At 39.8% G+C, this 14,754-nt stretch overlaps 1 protein-coding gene across 8 annotated transcripts in view; it reads right to left on the minus strand.

Annotated features, from left to right (window-relative positions):
- The window catches only part of KLF12 (KLF transcription factor 12), a 442,889-nt gene that overhangs the window by 115,823 nt on the left and 312,312 nt on the right, over positions 1-14,754 (minus strand). For all 8 annotated transcript variants that reach the window (XM_047859514.1, XM_047859507.1, XM_047859563.1 and 5 more), the window contains one exon: positions 8,572-8,707. In XM_047859514.1, coding sequence (XP_047715470.1) covers positions 8,572-8,707 — 136 coding nt within the window. The remainder of the gene's footprint in view (positions 1-8,571; positions 8,708-14,754) is intronic.

Here is a 14,754-nt window from a genome sequence, read left to right on the forward strand (position 1 = left end):
CTTCCCAGAACATCTTAATGTAATAGTGACCAATTTCTTCCACCTACACACAGCCTAACATCCATATCCTGCTTCCTCTACTTTACATGTATCTCTATTTATCTCTCTGTCTATATATGTATCTATATACCTTCATACCACAAGAGTCTGTGTCTAACCACGGAAACTGTGGACATCTAGGCAGCACTAGTCATATCCACACACCCACAAGAATGCAAACGGCAGCCTTTGGGATGTATAGTGCTCACCCTGCACCATCATGTGCAGCTTCCTTGAGACTGGCATTTGCAAAACACAAAGTTGATCATGCTATTCCCACTGAAAGCCTATCCACCTCTCCTGATTATCTACAGAATAAATTCATCCTTCCTGATCAGGTCCCTACTGCCTTCCCAAGCAACCTCATCTCCATTTCCCTGCTACATTCACCCATGCAGCAGTCATTATGAACTTGTGCACCCTACCGTAGCCCATCAGTGCTCTTACATATTCCAGACTGAGTTATGCGTACCCCTCTGCTCTCTCACTGCAGCCCTTCGTATGCTTTAATCTTACCGTGCTTTACTTCACCTCATATTATTCTGACTCTGAGCTCCCTGTGCTGAGGCACTTTGCATCACTCATCCTGTATCCTCAGCATGTAACACGGGGTCGAATAAGTCAATTAACTACTCAACAAATGAACACATCACTCAACTTGGTAATCCATAAAACAATTCAAATATCAAATTATTGAACAAATTTGAGCACATTTTTCTTTTTTTTTTTAATTTTTTTAATGTTTATTTTATTTTTGACAGAGAGACAGAGACAGAGCATGAGTGGGGGAGGGGCAGAGCAAGAGGGAGACACAGAATCCAAAGCAGGATCCAGGTCTGAGCTGTCAGCACAGAGCCCAACGCGGGGCTGGAAATCACAGACCGTGAGATCATGACCTGAGCCAAAGTCGGATGTTCAACCTCCTGAGCCACCTAGGCGCCCCATTGAGCACATTTTTCTTAATTTTAAGAGGGAGCAACAGTGTCCCACTGAAGCAGATATAAGGGATTATGTGTGGATACACCGTCTCCATCTTGGTATTAAACACCCAGAAACTGAGTTAATTGTTTTTTAGGGTTGGGAGACTGAAGGGCTGATTCAGGCTAAGCATACACTTTAGGTTTATCTGTGTTCATTTACTGAAAGTCAGTAGCTTTTTCTGAGCTCCTTCAAAAGAAGAACAACCCGAAAGCGTTGATCTCCCCTGGTGAGAGAATGAATGCCTCTCGGATTCACTGGTCAGTAGCCATGACAGTCACTATCAGAGATCTCGACTTCTACCTAATGATGTGAATCATAGCTGTTTCTTTGGTAGGACACAAGTGGGGATCTGAAGGTGTCCCAAACGTGTTAGGCTTACTAAATAAAAATATAGCTTCTTTTAATGAGACAAGAATCTAGGAAAGATCTGAGAAGTCCTTTGACATGTTGAGCTCTTTGGCGTTTTCTCTGGCACAATCAGCTCAGTTGGTTTCATTCTCATCAGCAGATAGAAGAGAGACATGATCCAAATACTCTCAAATCTTTCAGTCAAGGGGTGCAAAACAAGATGACACAGTACCATTTTAAGCTGTGGACAAACTTCCCTTTTATAGATTGACAAAAAGCCAATTCTACAAGGAATGTTCATTTTTGAGGTTTGGGAATATCAGCCCGTATGTTTATATTAAAACACACTTGAAAACCATGTTTCTCCCGACAATAATTTCTTTAAATAAAATAGTATCAGTGAAGTTTGTATGAAAAACACTAATATCTTTGTATTTTATTTTCTTACACTTCAATATAATGTATGTGATTTATAGAAATGGGATAGCTTTAAAAAAAAACTCTGAGAAGGCACTTGATAGACTTATTTCCCTCTATCAGATTATATTTAAAGTAACAATGAGTTTAAAGATAAAACATTTGAAATTATTTCATAAATGTTGGATACGTGGGATTCGAGGTTCAAAAAACTGCTAATTTTAGATAGTTGGTGGTTTAGAGATACTAAAACCACAGCATAAAGACAGAAGCTGCCTTCATAAAGGAATATGGGTTTATAGAAAGACACATTTGGATTTGAACTTGAGCTCTGCAAATGACCAGCAAATTACGCTGATAGGACCAGCGTATGGCATTTTCATAGTTCTGCCAAAAAGTAGGGTGTCAGTTACAATTCCTTTGTTTTCACTTTCTTCCTCATCTCTTGCACTGTTCTCTACTATAATTTAAAAGACATTAACAAAATCATACAGGAAGAGATTAAGAGAAACAAAAGGAGGTATTCAAACAGTTCAGGATGAGAAAAATGAAAACAAAAACACAAACAAAAACCACTCAAGATTTCTGACCCTTTTTTATCATTAAATGCACTTCTCTAAAGGAAGAACCATGATGTTTGAACTAGCAGCAAAGTTTGAAATAAGAATAGGGTATCTAACTTGCTACCACATCGGTTCTTTCAAAGAACACTTAGGTGAGGGGCGCCTGGGTGGCGCAGTCGGTTAAGCGTCCGACATCAGCCAGGTCACGATCTCGCGGTCCGTGAGTTCGAGCCCCGCGTCGGGCTCTGGGCTGATGGCTCAGAGCTTGGAGCCTGTTTCCGATTCTGTGTCTCCCTCTCTCTCTGCCCCTCGCCCGTTCATGCTCTGTCTCTCTCTGTCCCAAAAAATAAATAAACGTTGAAAAAAAAAATTTAAAAAAAAAAGAACACTTAGGTGAAAATGTGCTAAAGATAACGCTCTTCATTTCCAGAAATTCAAGCAATTTTTAAGAAGGTACCTTCACATGAGCAATATTCATGTGAACAACACTCATGTGAACAACACAAGGGTTAGGGAGGCTGACACCCTTTGTGGTAAAGAATCCACGTGTAACTTTTGACTCTCCCCAAACTTAACTACTAATAGTCTACTGCTGACTGAAAGTTTTATCAATAACAGAACCAGTCAATTAACACCTATTTTGCATATGTATTACATACTAAATCCTTACAATGAAGTAAGCTAGAGAAAAGAAAACATTAAGAAAATCATAAGGAAGAGAAAATACATTTACAGGATTCTACTGTATATATCAAAAAAAATCTGTGTATAAGTGAACTCGTACAATTCCAACTCATGTTGTTCAAGGGTCAACTGCAATAAAAACGGGGAGGAAGACAGTGAAGTATTTTAATTAGCTTAAATGTACTTGACAATGAACCATTTAAAAAGAATATCCTTTTATCAAGTGCCAACATCAGAGATGCTAGCCAAAGCAAAAAGTTACTAATGCTATTAATTTTGTTGCTTTTCTTCCCTCTGAGAATCATAATGAAGATCAGTGAGGGTAGATTACTCAGATATGGTAGGAGTTCAACAGTCACGTGCATGCACCAATTCTCAAAGGACTGACACTGAGAAACACAGGTATGTCTCCTTAAAATCGTCATCTGCTTCCCTCACCCCCACCCTACCTTTCTCACTCCCTGTTACTGAGTTACTATACTATACAGGTTTCCCCCACTATCGGAAAGTAGAACATTCTCCTATGAAACCTTTGGTAAGACAAAATGGTGTAGAGCGAAGAATGACCAGTAAATTTTATGGAAAAGTTTTTGAGCACTCCCAGACCCCCAAAATAACCTCTCTTAGGCCTTTGTGATGCCTTAGGGCATGTCTTGCTAACAAAGGCACACAATTAATGGAGATAAAGCACAGCTGTTCACAGACACAGCTCAAAGCTCTGAAAGCTTGGTGTAGAGATGCTGAGTGTGGTTCCCAGGGAGGGAGCCTGGTGGAGCTGCTCTCGCTGCTGAAGAGTACTGGGGGGAAAAAAAAACCCAACAACAATACTGAACACCATTTTTGCTTTTCACCGGTTTTTTGTAAAGATGAAAATCCTCTTTGGATTCCTTTCAGTTAGCAAAAACAGGTGCTAACATAGGTCTTTCATAAAAGCAAAGTGGCATAATGGGAACTTTTGAAAGCAGGGGATGCCTGTATCTAGATCCTTATTCTTCTAGTTTAAGGTCTGTTCCTGGTTATGCTGAAATTTCTCTCAGGAGATGTTCTAATTCATTTACACTTTAGTCTGAACAAAGTTGATTATCCTACTCCCAGTAACAAATGAGGGGTATGAATGTTTGGAATTAGAGAAAAAGAAAAAAAGGGGGTACAGAAATTAGAGGGTCTGGGTAACACAGCCAAACTGTACCTATTTAAAAATATCATTGTTTTGCCTGGGGTTAGAGTTAATTACAATAATTTGCTCTAATCATGCGCCTGTACTTCTCTTTTTCCAAACACTTATTTCATAATTACGTTTGTCAAGTTGTTAAGGGTAACAACCCTATTTTACCATCCGAGGAAAAAAACAGACCAAAACAAAACAGATGTTCTATGAATTGCTGGAAGTTAGTTTTGTCACAATTACTGAACACATGGTTTCTGACTTGGACAGTATCTCCGCAATTAAAATGAGAAAAGGGCAGAGCCTGCCTGTGGGCCTCTCTGTGGCTTTTACCAATGTATCTGAATTTGCTGATCCTAAGCTGATAAATGGCAATCAAATGAACCAATGAAGGTGGCAGAAATGATAAGTTCAAGCACAGTTCTCGAACTATACACACTGAAGTAACCTCACTTTCCGCTCTAATCCCAAGCAATGCTTTTTTTATCTACAGACAGGAATACCTGAATATTTAGAGAGGAGGATGCAATTCTGGCTAACAATTGCATTTCAAAGCAAAGGAAACCTTTCTTAAACTGAAGATTTAAAAGTTCATTCTACAAACCAGTAAAATGCAGAATACCAGACATTAGGAAAACATTTATTAGTATATTAAGGTTTATGCTGTTGTAGATATACAGCGTCAATAAAGTAAGGCACCATATTGAAAACTCAAACTATGATGATTATGGCATGAGGCAAGACTATGAACCTGAATGGGAAGGGAGAGAAAGAGGAGCATCTGTTGGAGGTATTTACCCTGTGGGTTACCATCTTGTAAGGACTGCTCAAGGACAAGGCAGTTTCATCCATTTCTAGTGTCAATCTTCCCTAATATCTTCCTTTCTCATCCTTTGCCTTCTCTTTCTTGATTGACAAGAAATTCATTGGCACCACTGCATTGGTGGCCAATGAATTAAGAGGCCAGCCTTTGAATCCTCTTAAATCATGACTCCTTTTGCCTTTGATTGGAAAGTCAAATGTGTACTGGTTGCCCAAGAATTTATAATATGTGATCTCTAATAAACATAAATCTTTCATTTTGTTGTCTCTCTACCTGTAGACATGCTTCTCAATATGACTCTCCCAACAAAGTTTTGCAAGCACAGGAAATAGGTCAACTGATGTCTTCTGGAATCCTCTCATCTCACATATGCCAATCTGATGTTTTAGACTTTTATTATTTAACATGTTATTTTATTGATCATAGTACACTGAAATCTTTGCTTGTTTGACAGCTTTTGAGTTAATAACTGATAGCTTCTGAGAAGGCATCAAGATCCAAAGGCAAAACAGAAAGAGAGAAAACAGAAAATAAACGACAGCAACATGCATTAAAGAATCAAGGAGAAACTAAGAGAGGAGCAGAAAGACGTGCTTATGACTGTACACATTGAAAGTGAACTTTAGGTAAACCTAAGTACAGACTTTTTAAAAGTGTCTAACAAGGATTATATATTTATTTGTCCCAGAATAAAATTGTTCTCAGTAGGGGCGCCTGGGTGGCGCAGCCGGTTGAGCGTCCGACTTCAGCCAGGTCACGATCTCGAGGTCCGTGAGTTCGAGCCCCGCATCAGGCTCTGGGCTGATGGCTCAGAGCCTGGAGCCTGTTTCCCATTCTGTGTCTCCCTCTCTCTCTGCCCCTCCCCCGTTCATGCTCTGTCTCTCTCTGTCCCAATAAATAAACGTTGAAAAAAAAAAAAAAATTGTTCTCAGTATATTACTGTAAGTTTTGAAATACACCCGTATTTAAGAGGTCTCTACAGAGCACACTTTGTGCTTCCTCTAACACTTTCTTTGTACTTCCTGGTGTTTACACACACATACTCCGTCTTGAACGATGGTTAATTAACTATTGATGGGTCCTGGCATTCTAGGGCTTCCCAGGTGACGGCTCCGTATTCTTTACTAATCATTTAATGAAAACACTTACATGAATAATGAATCTGGCATTTCCCTAGATACACATGCAACTTTTGTAATAGTAATAAAGGCAGACATATGCAGTTAAACAAGATACTGTGGCTTGAAAATGTTTTCACAAATCAAGTCAGAGAGGTTATGCTGAAAATGAAGCTCCAGGTTTTGAAGCTGCTGTTAAATTTTCACATTAAAATGTGCTATATGTTATAAGCTCATAATATTAAAAGAAACATTTATACTTGACAAGTTAATACCGTTATTTGTTAAGTCCTTAATAAAGTAAGCACAATTGAGATCTTCATAATCATAGTTCCGAACTTCAAAGTTTGAATTAAAAGCAACATACTCACATCTATAAACACACGTACACACAAACTATACAATGTCTCATAATGACGCAGGAAAACGATATGATTAAAATGTCTATGAAACCTACTATTCACCTTAGAATTGAAACTTGTCATTATTTAGTCCAATTTTAGACATGGATCTTAAGACTTAGATTACACAAACCAGGCCTGATCACTGATTTAGTGGCGACTAAGCATGCCACCATTTTAAACAGGATTTCATCAACCCCTTTGATTTAATACCAATCTTGGCTCAAATGAACATTTGCTTTGGAGAAACTAAGTGACTACAACCAGTTATTTGAACACATGAGTGAAAAAAAGTTTTTTTATAGGGGTTGAAATGCAAGAATATCATTGGAAACAAACATTACAAGTACTCTTAGAAAAAGATCCATTTTTGGAGTCAGAAGTCCAAAACTTTGCCTTGTTACTATTTATCAGATGACTCTGTAGGGGTCATTTAACTTCTCAGATCCTGAGTGCCTTCATTTGTACAATTAGAATAACAGTATTTGCAACATTTTAATTTCCTAGTTGCCGTATACTACACACTATTACTATTACCATCAATAATTATATTCCTAATTCCATAATTAACTGAACAGCCTTCTATGTGCCAAAACTTTATGGCTCGGTTTTTATATAACTTTTATATAACTTTATATATATATTTTATATCACATCCTCACAATGGTCCTATAAGGTAAGTGCTCTGATTTTTTATACAGATGAAGAAACATCTCAGAGTGGTTAAATAACTTGCCAAAAGCCACACAACTATTAAGAGCTTAAATATAAATTTGAATTCAGATCTTTGACTCCAAATTTCATTTTAGATCCACTATATCCTGTTTCCCCTAATATACCATATATATTTGTGTGTATGCAAACATATATAATATAAACATATAATATGTATTACCTATAGAACACAGAAACATATTATTCATTTTATATATACACATGTTTTCAATTCTAAAAATGCCATACTAGTGTGTGTGTGTGTGTGTGTGTTAAAGATTACAAAGACTAAGGCATGGAGCAGGGTCAGTACTTAGTCAATATTTGGGAAAAGGAATTAAAATATGGGAAGTGACTAAGATCATTTTGAGTGAACTGTTAATCATGTATCAGCAATAACAGAGGCTATTTAAATCCCATTCTTATGTAAGATTATGTTTTTAAAATTATTCTATAGAAAAAAACATACAAAGACTGGTCATAGGTTCAATTCTAGATACAGAATTACCAATGATGGAAAAGCAACTATCTTCCATAAGCAAGGGATGAAACCTAACTTTATGGTCTAGATAAACGAAGAGAGACAAGATCTCTTTAGGGGCGCCTGGGTGGCTCAGTCGGTTAAGCATCCAACTCTTGATTTTGGCTCCGGTCATGATCTCACAGTTCATGGGATCGAGCCCCCGCATCGGGCTCTGTGCTGACAGCACGGAGCCTGCTTGGAATTTTCTCTCCACCCCGCACCACCCCCGCTCCTCCCCAACTCACGTGTGTGCACGCCTGTGCTCTCTCTCACTCTCTCTCAAAATAAATAAATACAATTTTTTTAAAAAATGGAGACAAGATCTCTTTAAAAATTACATATGATTCTGAATTTTCAAAGCGATGAAACATCATCTTCCATATTTAAAATTTCAAAAAAGCTATTCTGTACTTTCCTATCAAAACAAGATATATAATACTTGCCATATTTTATTTCTCTTGACTGTTGTGTGTGAATAGTAACAATGATGATGATAACTGACATTCAAAAAGAACAATATATTTTTTTCCAGAGTTAAGGAGAAGAGGTTAGAGATATTAGGAAAGATGCACAGAAGTCTCATTTCTAATACAAGCACACATTTTCAGCTATGTAAAATACTCCATGCTTTCCCCTAATCTGCTCCCGAAGAACGTCAGGCCGGATGCAAGGGTGCTGACACGTGTGCCCATTCAGAGCTAGAATGACAAGCCCTGGGACCAGAGATGCTGCTGCTTCCATTACCCACTGAATACCGTGGCGATTCTTAGTTCATCCTGAGAATGTGGTACTTACTCTTGTACTGCTCTGGCTATGGAAAGGGCCGTAGATCCAGTCTCATTAACGCTATCTAAGGTCACATTTGGCAGGTCATCATCGTCACTGTCACTTTTACTTTGTCTGGGAGATAGGCCTCGGGGGTCCATTTGTGCTGGGAAAAAAAGGCATATATAATGAATTAAAATTAGCGTGCAGAAAGAGAACCTTGTCCTGGACCAACATCAAGCACGGCATGTCTCGTCTGTGCCTATCGCGCACATGGAACTCTCTAGAAATCCCAGGAATTAGTGAAAGTGGTGCATTTAATGGACTGAGCGCTCACTGACTTTTCCCTTGTTCACTTGATTTACAAAACCTCAATCAGCTCTCAACAGTTTCAGGGGATGACTACAGAACAGAAACTATAAAATCCACAATACTATTAACTCCTGAGTGGTCAGAAGTTGATTAGGTAGCTCATCAGTTACTGTGCAACCCCCTGGCTCTTCCTTCTTGCTTCTGCTGCCAGAGTTCAGGCCATTTCACTCTCGTTAGCATGTTCCCTGGAAGGTGGGGAGCACAGATTTTACCTGCCTATATAGCTCTCTTAATAAGCCTAAAGAAGAGCAAGGTTTACAAGACTCAAAGTTGTAGGTATTTCTCATACTTCAGTGAATACTGTCTCACAGTTCATTACTGCTCTAAGTGGAGATCTGAGTGCCCCAAAATGACAGAAGTAGCAGCATTTTAAGTGTATGTTTTATGTGCCAGAAAGTGTTCGTCTCCACACTGATTTCATTTTTCAGAAAGGCATTTCCAGATAGGATTCTCCTCCCACCGTGAACTTGCCAGCAAAGCAAGAAATAGCCCTATGTTCTGTGACCCCTGCTGACCGGGACCATCAGATCCTTTCAAATGAGAGGATTACCATCAGCATTTAGTATGTGAATGCATATTTTTAAAAGTTAGATTTCATTTCCACTTCCTCCTCTCTATGAACAACCTTAGCATCCACCACTGTCTAGGATTTCCATCAGCCCTCACCTCAAGCACAAAATAAGCACACCTTCTAAATTAAAAGTATTGGACTAGCTACACAACTGCATTATTAAAATACATGACTTCAGCCCCAGCCAGCTGCAGCCAGACTTCTGCTCTTCAAACCTGCCTGTGAGAGATTTCTAAAACCACCACTGCTCACAAAGAAAAACAAAATGAACTTCACATCATGGTTACAATGACATCTTTTTACAATTTCTTTTTTTCTTAAATCATTTTTTTTGTATTTTAAATTGTACATTAGGTAGAACCACTGGGAAATGTTGATATTTCACCATTTTTTACCCACAAGAAGACCATTTCTTGTGAGTCTACTTAATACTTACAATATGAATAGAAAAACCTAGAGAGTTTCAACATAATTCTAACTAAACTTGGCTAGGAAGGAACTTACATCTGTTAAATCCATTACCCTAGTGTATGTGACATACATTCTGCCTGTAAATATAAACACACCAGAATATATTCTGAACAAAGGAAGGGCTTGGTAAATGTTTGTTGAAAGAGAAAATAATTCAAACAATCTAAAGCAGTGGTCCTCAACCAAGGACAAAACTGCCCCCCACTCCCCCTAAGAGACATTTGGCAATGTCTGGCTTGTCACATTCTGATTTGTCACGAATCAGACAAATAAGGGGAAGGGGACCTAGTGGGCAAAAGTCAAGGACGGTGCTAGATACGCTACAATACACAGGTCAGTCCCCCATGACAGAGAATTATCCAGTCGAAAACGCCAATAGCATGCAAATCGAGAAACTCTGATCCAGAGATTTAAGAGTTTGGGTGCCTGGGTGACTCAGTCCGTTACGCGTCCGACTCTTGGTTTCGGCTCAGGTCATCACGGTTGCTGGGATCGAGCCCCGAGCCCTGTGTTGGGCTCTGTGCTGACAGTGTGGAGACTGCCTGGGATTCTCTCTCCCTCTCTTTCTGTCCCTCCCAGTCCCCCCTCCTAAGTCAAAATAAATAAACAAACATTTACAAAAAAACTTTGGATGTATAAAAGTGTCACATCTTATGACTTCTGGTTGTATAACTACATTGTAATTTCAAAGCCACTATCCAATGAAGTACACTATATGTTGGATTATTCATAGTTTCTAGTCCTGTCCTCAAATTAATCAAGTCACGGTCATGTGACTCAGCACTCACAACTTCTCCAAATGCAGTATTCAGTTTCTCAAATGCCAGGAGTCATGCAGTGACACTCATCAAGAGTTATTGTTTTCTTTGTATGATACACAGTGGGACAAAAACACTGTTTATTTTCCATCTGATCTCTAAAGAAGATTCCCTAAATGAAGGATGTTGGGGAAACTCTTCAGGGAGGAAAGTAACCAGTTGCACAAGCATCTGACAACAGAGAGCCACCTAAGCATTCAGTCACTCCGAAGGCACTGAAAGCACCGAATCATTTAAGATTTATTTTGACTGAAGGCAGCAGAAACTGACTCAGGCCAACCTATATTAAACAGAATGCACTGGAAAGCCATTGAGCAGCTCACAGAATGGAAGGTAAGGAGGTAAAGATGAACAGCTATCACTCAAGCAGCACAGCACACAGGAATGATATAGGCATTTCAACAGGAATTCATAGACAGCATCTTTTTGGGCAGCCCTAGAGTAGAATGATTCATTTGACAGTCATTCATGACTACTCAAATTGAGCCAAGAAAATGAGTATCAGATCTATCTAGGCTTCCAAATCACATATTGTGTGGTGTTACATATGCCTGTAAATGTCAGCAACTTAACATTTAAAGTTGTTGAAACATCATCTTGCCTGTGCCAAGATACCAAATTAACAAACAGCTAAAGAACAGAGAATATCCTGGTGGTCCCATTTTGCCCAAGAGAACTAGAGCCTCCGGGGAGAAGTAATACAACTCAGGGAAGACACGGGCAGTTCACCAATAAGCTCTCTGGCTCTGACAGCCTAACTGTAATAATGATTCCAGACAACTGGTGTGAGAGTTGATCATCTCAATTATGTTATGTTTATAACTTAATGAAAGTTTAAAATATGTTAAACATGGTATCTCTTTTGATGTACTTTTCAGGAACATCATAATTGAGGATTTCTTTCCAATATTTTCAATAAATATTATGAAATACATCTGCTACCATCATGCTGGGAAACTCTTTTTTACCCATACCTTCAGCCAAGCTGAGGAAGTAATTAGAAAGGCTTTTTAAAATCTGCATTGCTGATTAGGTCAGATGATTAGCTTATCTACATACTTGCATAATTCTACTCTATTTTTATTAAACGTGGGATAGGAACATCTACCCTAGTTCACCTCTATTAGTCTTCCAGTTCCTCAGCTCATTTCAGAAGCACAGATTCTCTGAGGCACCCATTCAGAGAAAACGGAAAAGTTACCTGGGCACCAGAACTAAAAAGCCATCTACTCCTCTAAGTAAGAGAGCAGCAAATCAACTATAAACATCTGAAAATGATTTACATTTGAGATTTTGTTCCTTTTCAGTGATAAAGGGATCATATAGCTTTGGGTATCCCAGCTCATTGTTGATGGTGGCGTCATTGCTGAGTTGGAGGTGCTGTGGAATAGGGTGTGAGTTTCATACCATGTGACAAATCCCTAAGAAGGGAACCTCAGAACCCTAACACCTGTAGTTGAACAGATTCACTCTAATTTTCTAATATGCATGTACAATAAACTATTCCTGTAAAGATCCTCCCAATAAATCATGTCTCCATATATCCATGCCCTTGTGTGGCTGCTTCCCATAATGACTCCAGACTTGGCTATATGACTTGATGTGGCCAAAGGAATATTAGCAAACACGACACAAAGCAAAAGCTTGTAAAGCACTTGCATACTGGGTTTCCCCTGGATCTGTTACTGTTTTTAGAACCTAGCCACCATGTGAAGGAACCCAAGAAAGCCTAAAATACACGCTGTTCAGCTGGAAGCCAACACCTCCTGAGGTAAGTGACTCATTTTAGAATGACTGGTGACTTTCCAGCCACCAGATGATTGTAGCCATGAGTGACCCCGGTAAAACTAGCATGAGAACCGCCTGGCTAAACCCATCCCCAATTTTTGACTCACAGGATGGTAGGCAAATAAAATAGTGGCTGTATCAATTTAGCAGATTTGGGGGTGCTCTGTTATATGGCAATACAAAATCAATGCACTCTCCCAGATTATTCCAGAGGTTTCCGGGCAATGATGTGGAATGATGTGTAACTACGATTACAGTGAGCCCATCACACTCCTCTCTAATCTCCTCCCAGGAGGCAACCCAGACTTAAGCAGCATAAATTTAAGTCGGCTATTAATAGAAGTATGGAAAATAAAAGTCACATATTCTGTATTATTTGCTTCTCAATCCAAAATATTCAAAATGTACTTACAGTTACTTTGGCTTTAGAGGTATCTTTGATTCTTGACCTGCCTCAGGCAGGATTCTGCTGGAAGGGTCCATCAGTTGGTATTACCATTTGGGTGAACAAAGCTTTTCTATCCCTTTTCTCAAACTCCTAGTGATAGGAGGGTCATATGGGTAGATCGTCCCAAGTAAGTGGCTAGCCAAAGCTAGTTTCATATGTTTGCCTCTCTTCAACTCACATGGGGCACTTGAACTTTATTTCCCCTCCCAGTAACAGTAAAGTGACATAGACACAGAGACACCAATGTCCATTCTCACCTCCCCCACCTCAGCTTAGGTGTGGACAAAAGATTGAATGCTCTATCTTACGCAGAAATAAATTGGCCCATTCAGCTATTCTTCAAGGAAAGGAAGTTCTTCCAAATGGCACCATATTAAATGCAAACAATACAACAATCTATGAACATACACTGAAACTTTAAGACTAACATGTCCTAAAAGTGACTCACAGAAGGATTTATTCAATCCCTTTCAGCTTGGCCTGCCCAGGCTGAAGGACAGGGGACACCCGCAGAGGGAAGGGCAGGAGGCAGCTGGTGAGCAGAGGCTGTGGCGCTGCCAGCCTTTCCTTCCCCCTCTCTCAGCCACTGCTAGGCTGCCTGGTGCCTGCAGAAGCCCTTGCTGTTCATCCTACCAAGGCTGAAGCATGTCCCAGTTATAGAAACACTGGCTTCCACAAGCGCTGCTGCTTTCTGCTTGAAAGAAGGGAGTGGGAGAATGGGGAGTATTGAGGGGAGGAAAATGAACACATGGTGGTCGGGGGGGAATGTGCAGAGGGAACACTCAGAGCATTATAGGCTAAAAGAGTCCTCTTGCACCACATTCTATGCAGGAATTGCTCTAAGAAGGACAGCTGCAGTGTTTCTTTAGATAAAAACAGAGCTCTGGCTTCAGAGAACATGGGTGAGACTTCTGGCCCCATCACTGGCAGCCTTCTGATGTCGGGCGATAGATTTCCCACCCTCTTAAACTCAGTTTCCTCCTTGCCAGTGCTGATGTGCCAGTAAATGAGATGATGCATGCAAAGCACTTGTTACCCTGCCTGGAATTTGGTAGCACGTTACCATTCTGCTGGTTTTTAAACATTTTTATGTTTTTATTTATTTTTGAGAAAAAGCAAGCAGGGGAGGGGCAGAGAGAGAGGGAGACAGAGAATCCCAAGGAGGCTTGGGGCCACCAGCGTAAAGCTCTATGCGGGGCTCAAACTCACGAACCACAAGATCGTGACCTGAGCAGAAACCAAGAGCTGGGTGAACACTCAACTGACTGAGCCACCCAGGCGCCCCAGCATCACTCTGTTTTACCCTGGCCGTCAATGTAGCACTTCTCCAACCACCCCTTATATGACACTACTGCTAAATCCCTTCCCATCTCCTGGGCTGTTCGAAGTAAGCAGTTTTCTTTTGAAATGTACCTAAACTGAAAGTACCGTCACAGAGGCAGAGTACATATTGGATAATATATAAAACTACTACTTCTCTGGATCCAAACATTCATTTATATATTCAGCCAACGGATATTTATTGGATACCTATGAGAAATCAAGCAGTCTTTTGGGTGCTGTGGAGAGAGCAGCGAACAAGGCAGATAAAAATTCATGCTTTCACCCTGGGGGGAGACAGACAATAAAAAATAAACAAGAAAAACATATACTCAGTCAGATAATGATAAGTGCCATGGAGGAAAAATAAAGTAGGCAAGAGGGGGTGAGGGGGCTAGAGGCTGCTGAGAGGTAGGTGGACAGTT

The sequence above is a fragment of the Prionailurus viverrinus genome, chromosome A1 (assembly GCF_022837055.1).
Source record: "Prionailurus viverrinus isolate Anna chromosome A1, UM_Priviv_1.0, whole genome shotgun sequence".
NCBI classification, from domain to species: domain Eukaryota; kingdom Metazoa; phylum Chordata; class Mammalia; order Carnivora; family Felidae; genus Prionailurus; species Prionailurus viverrinus.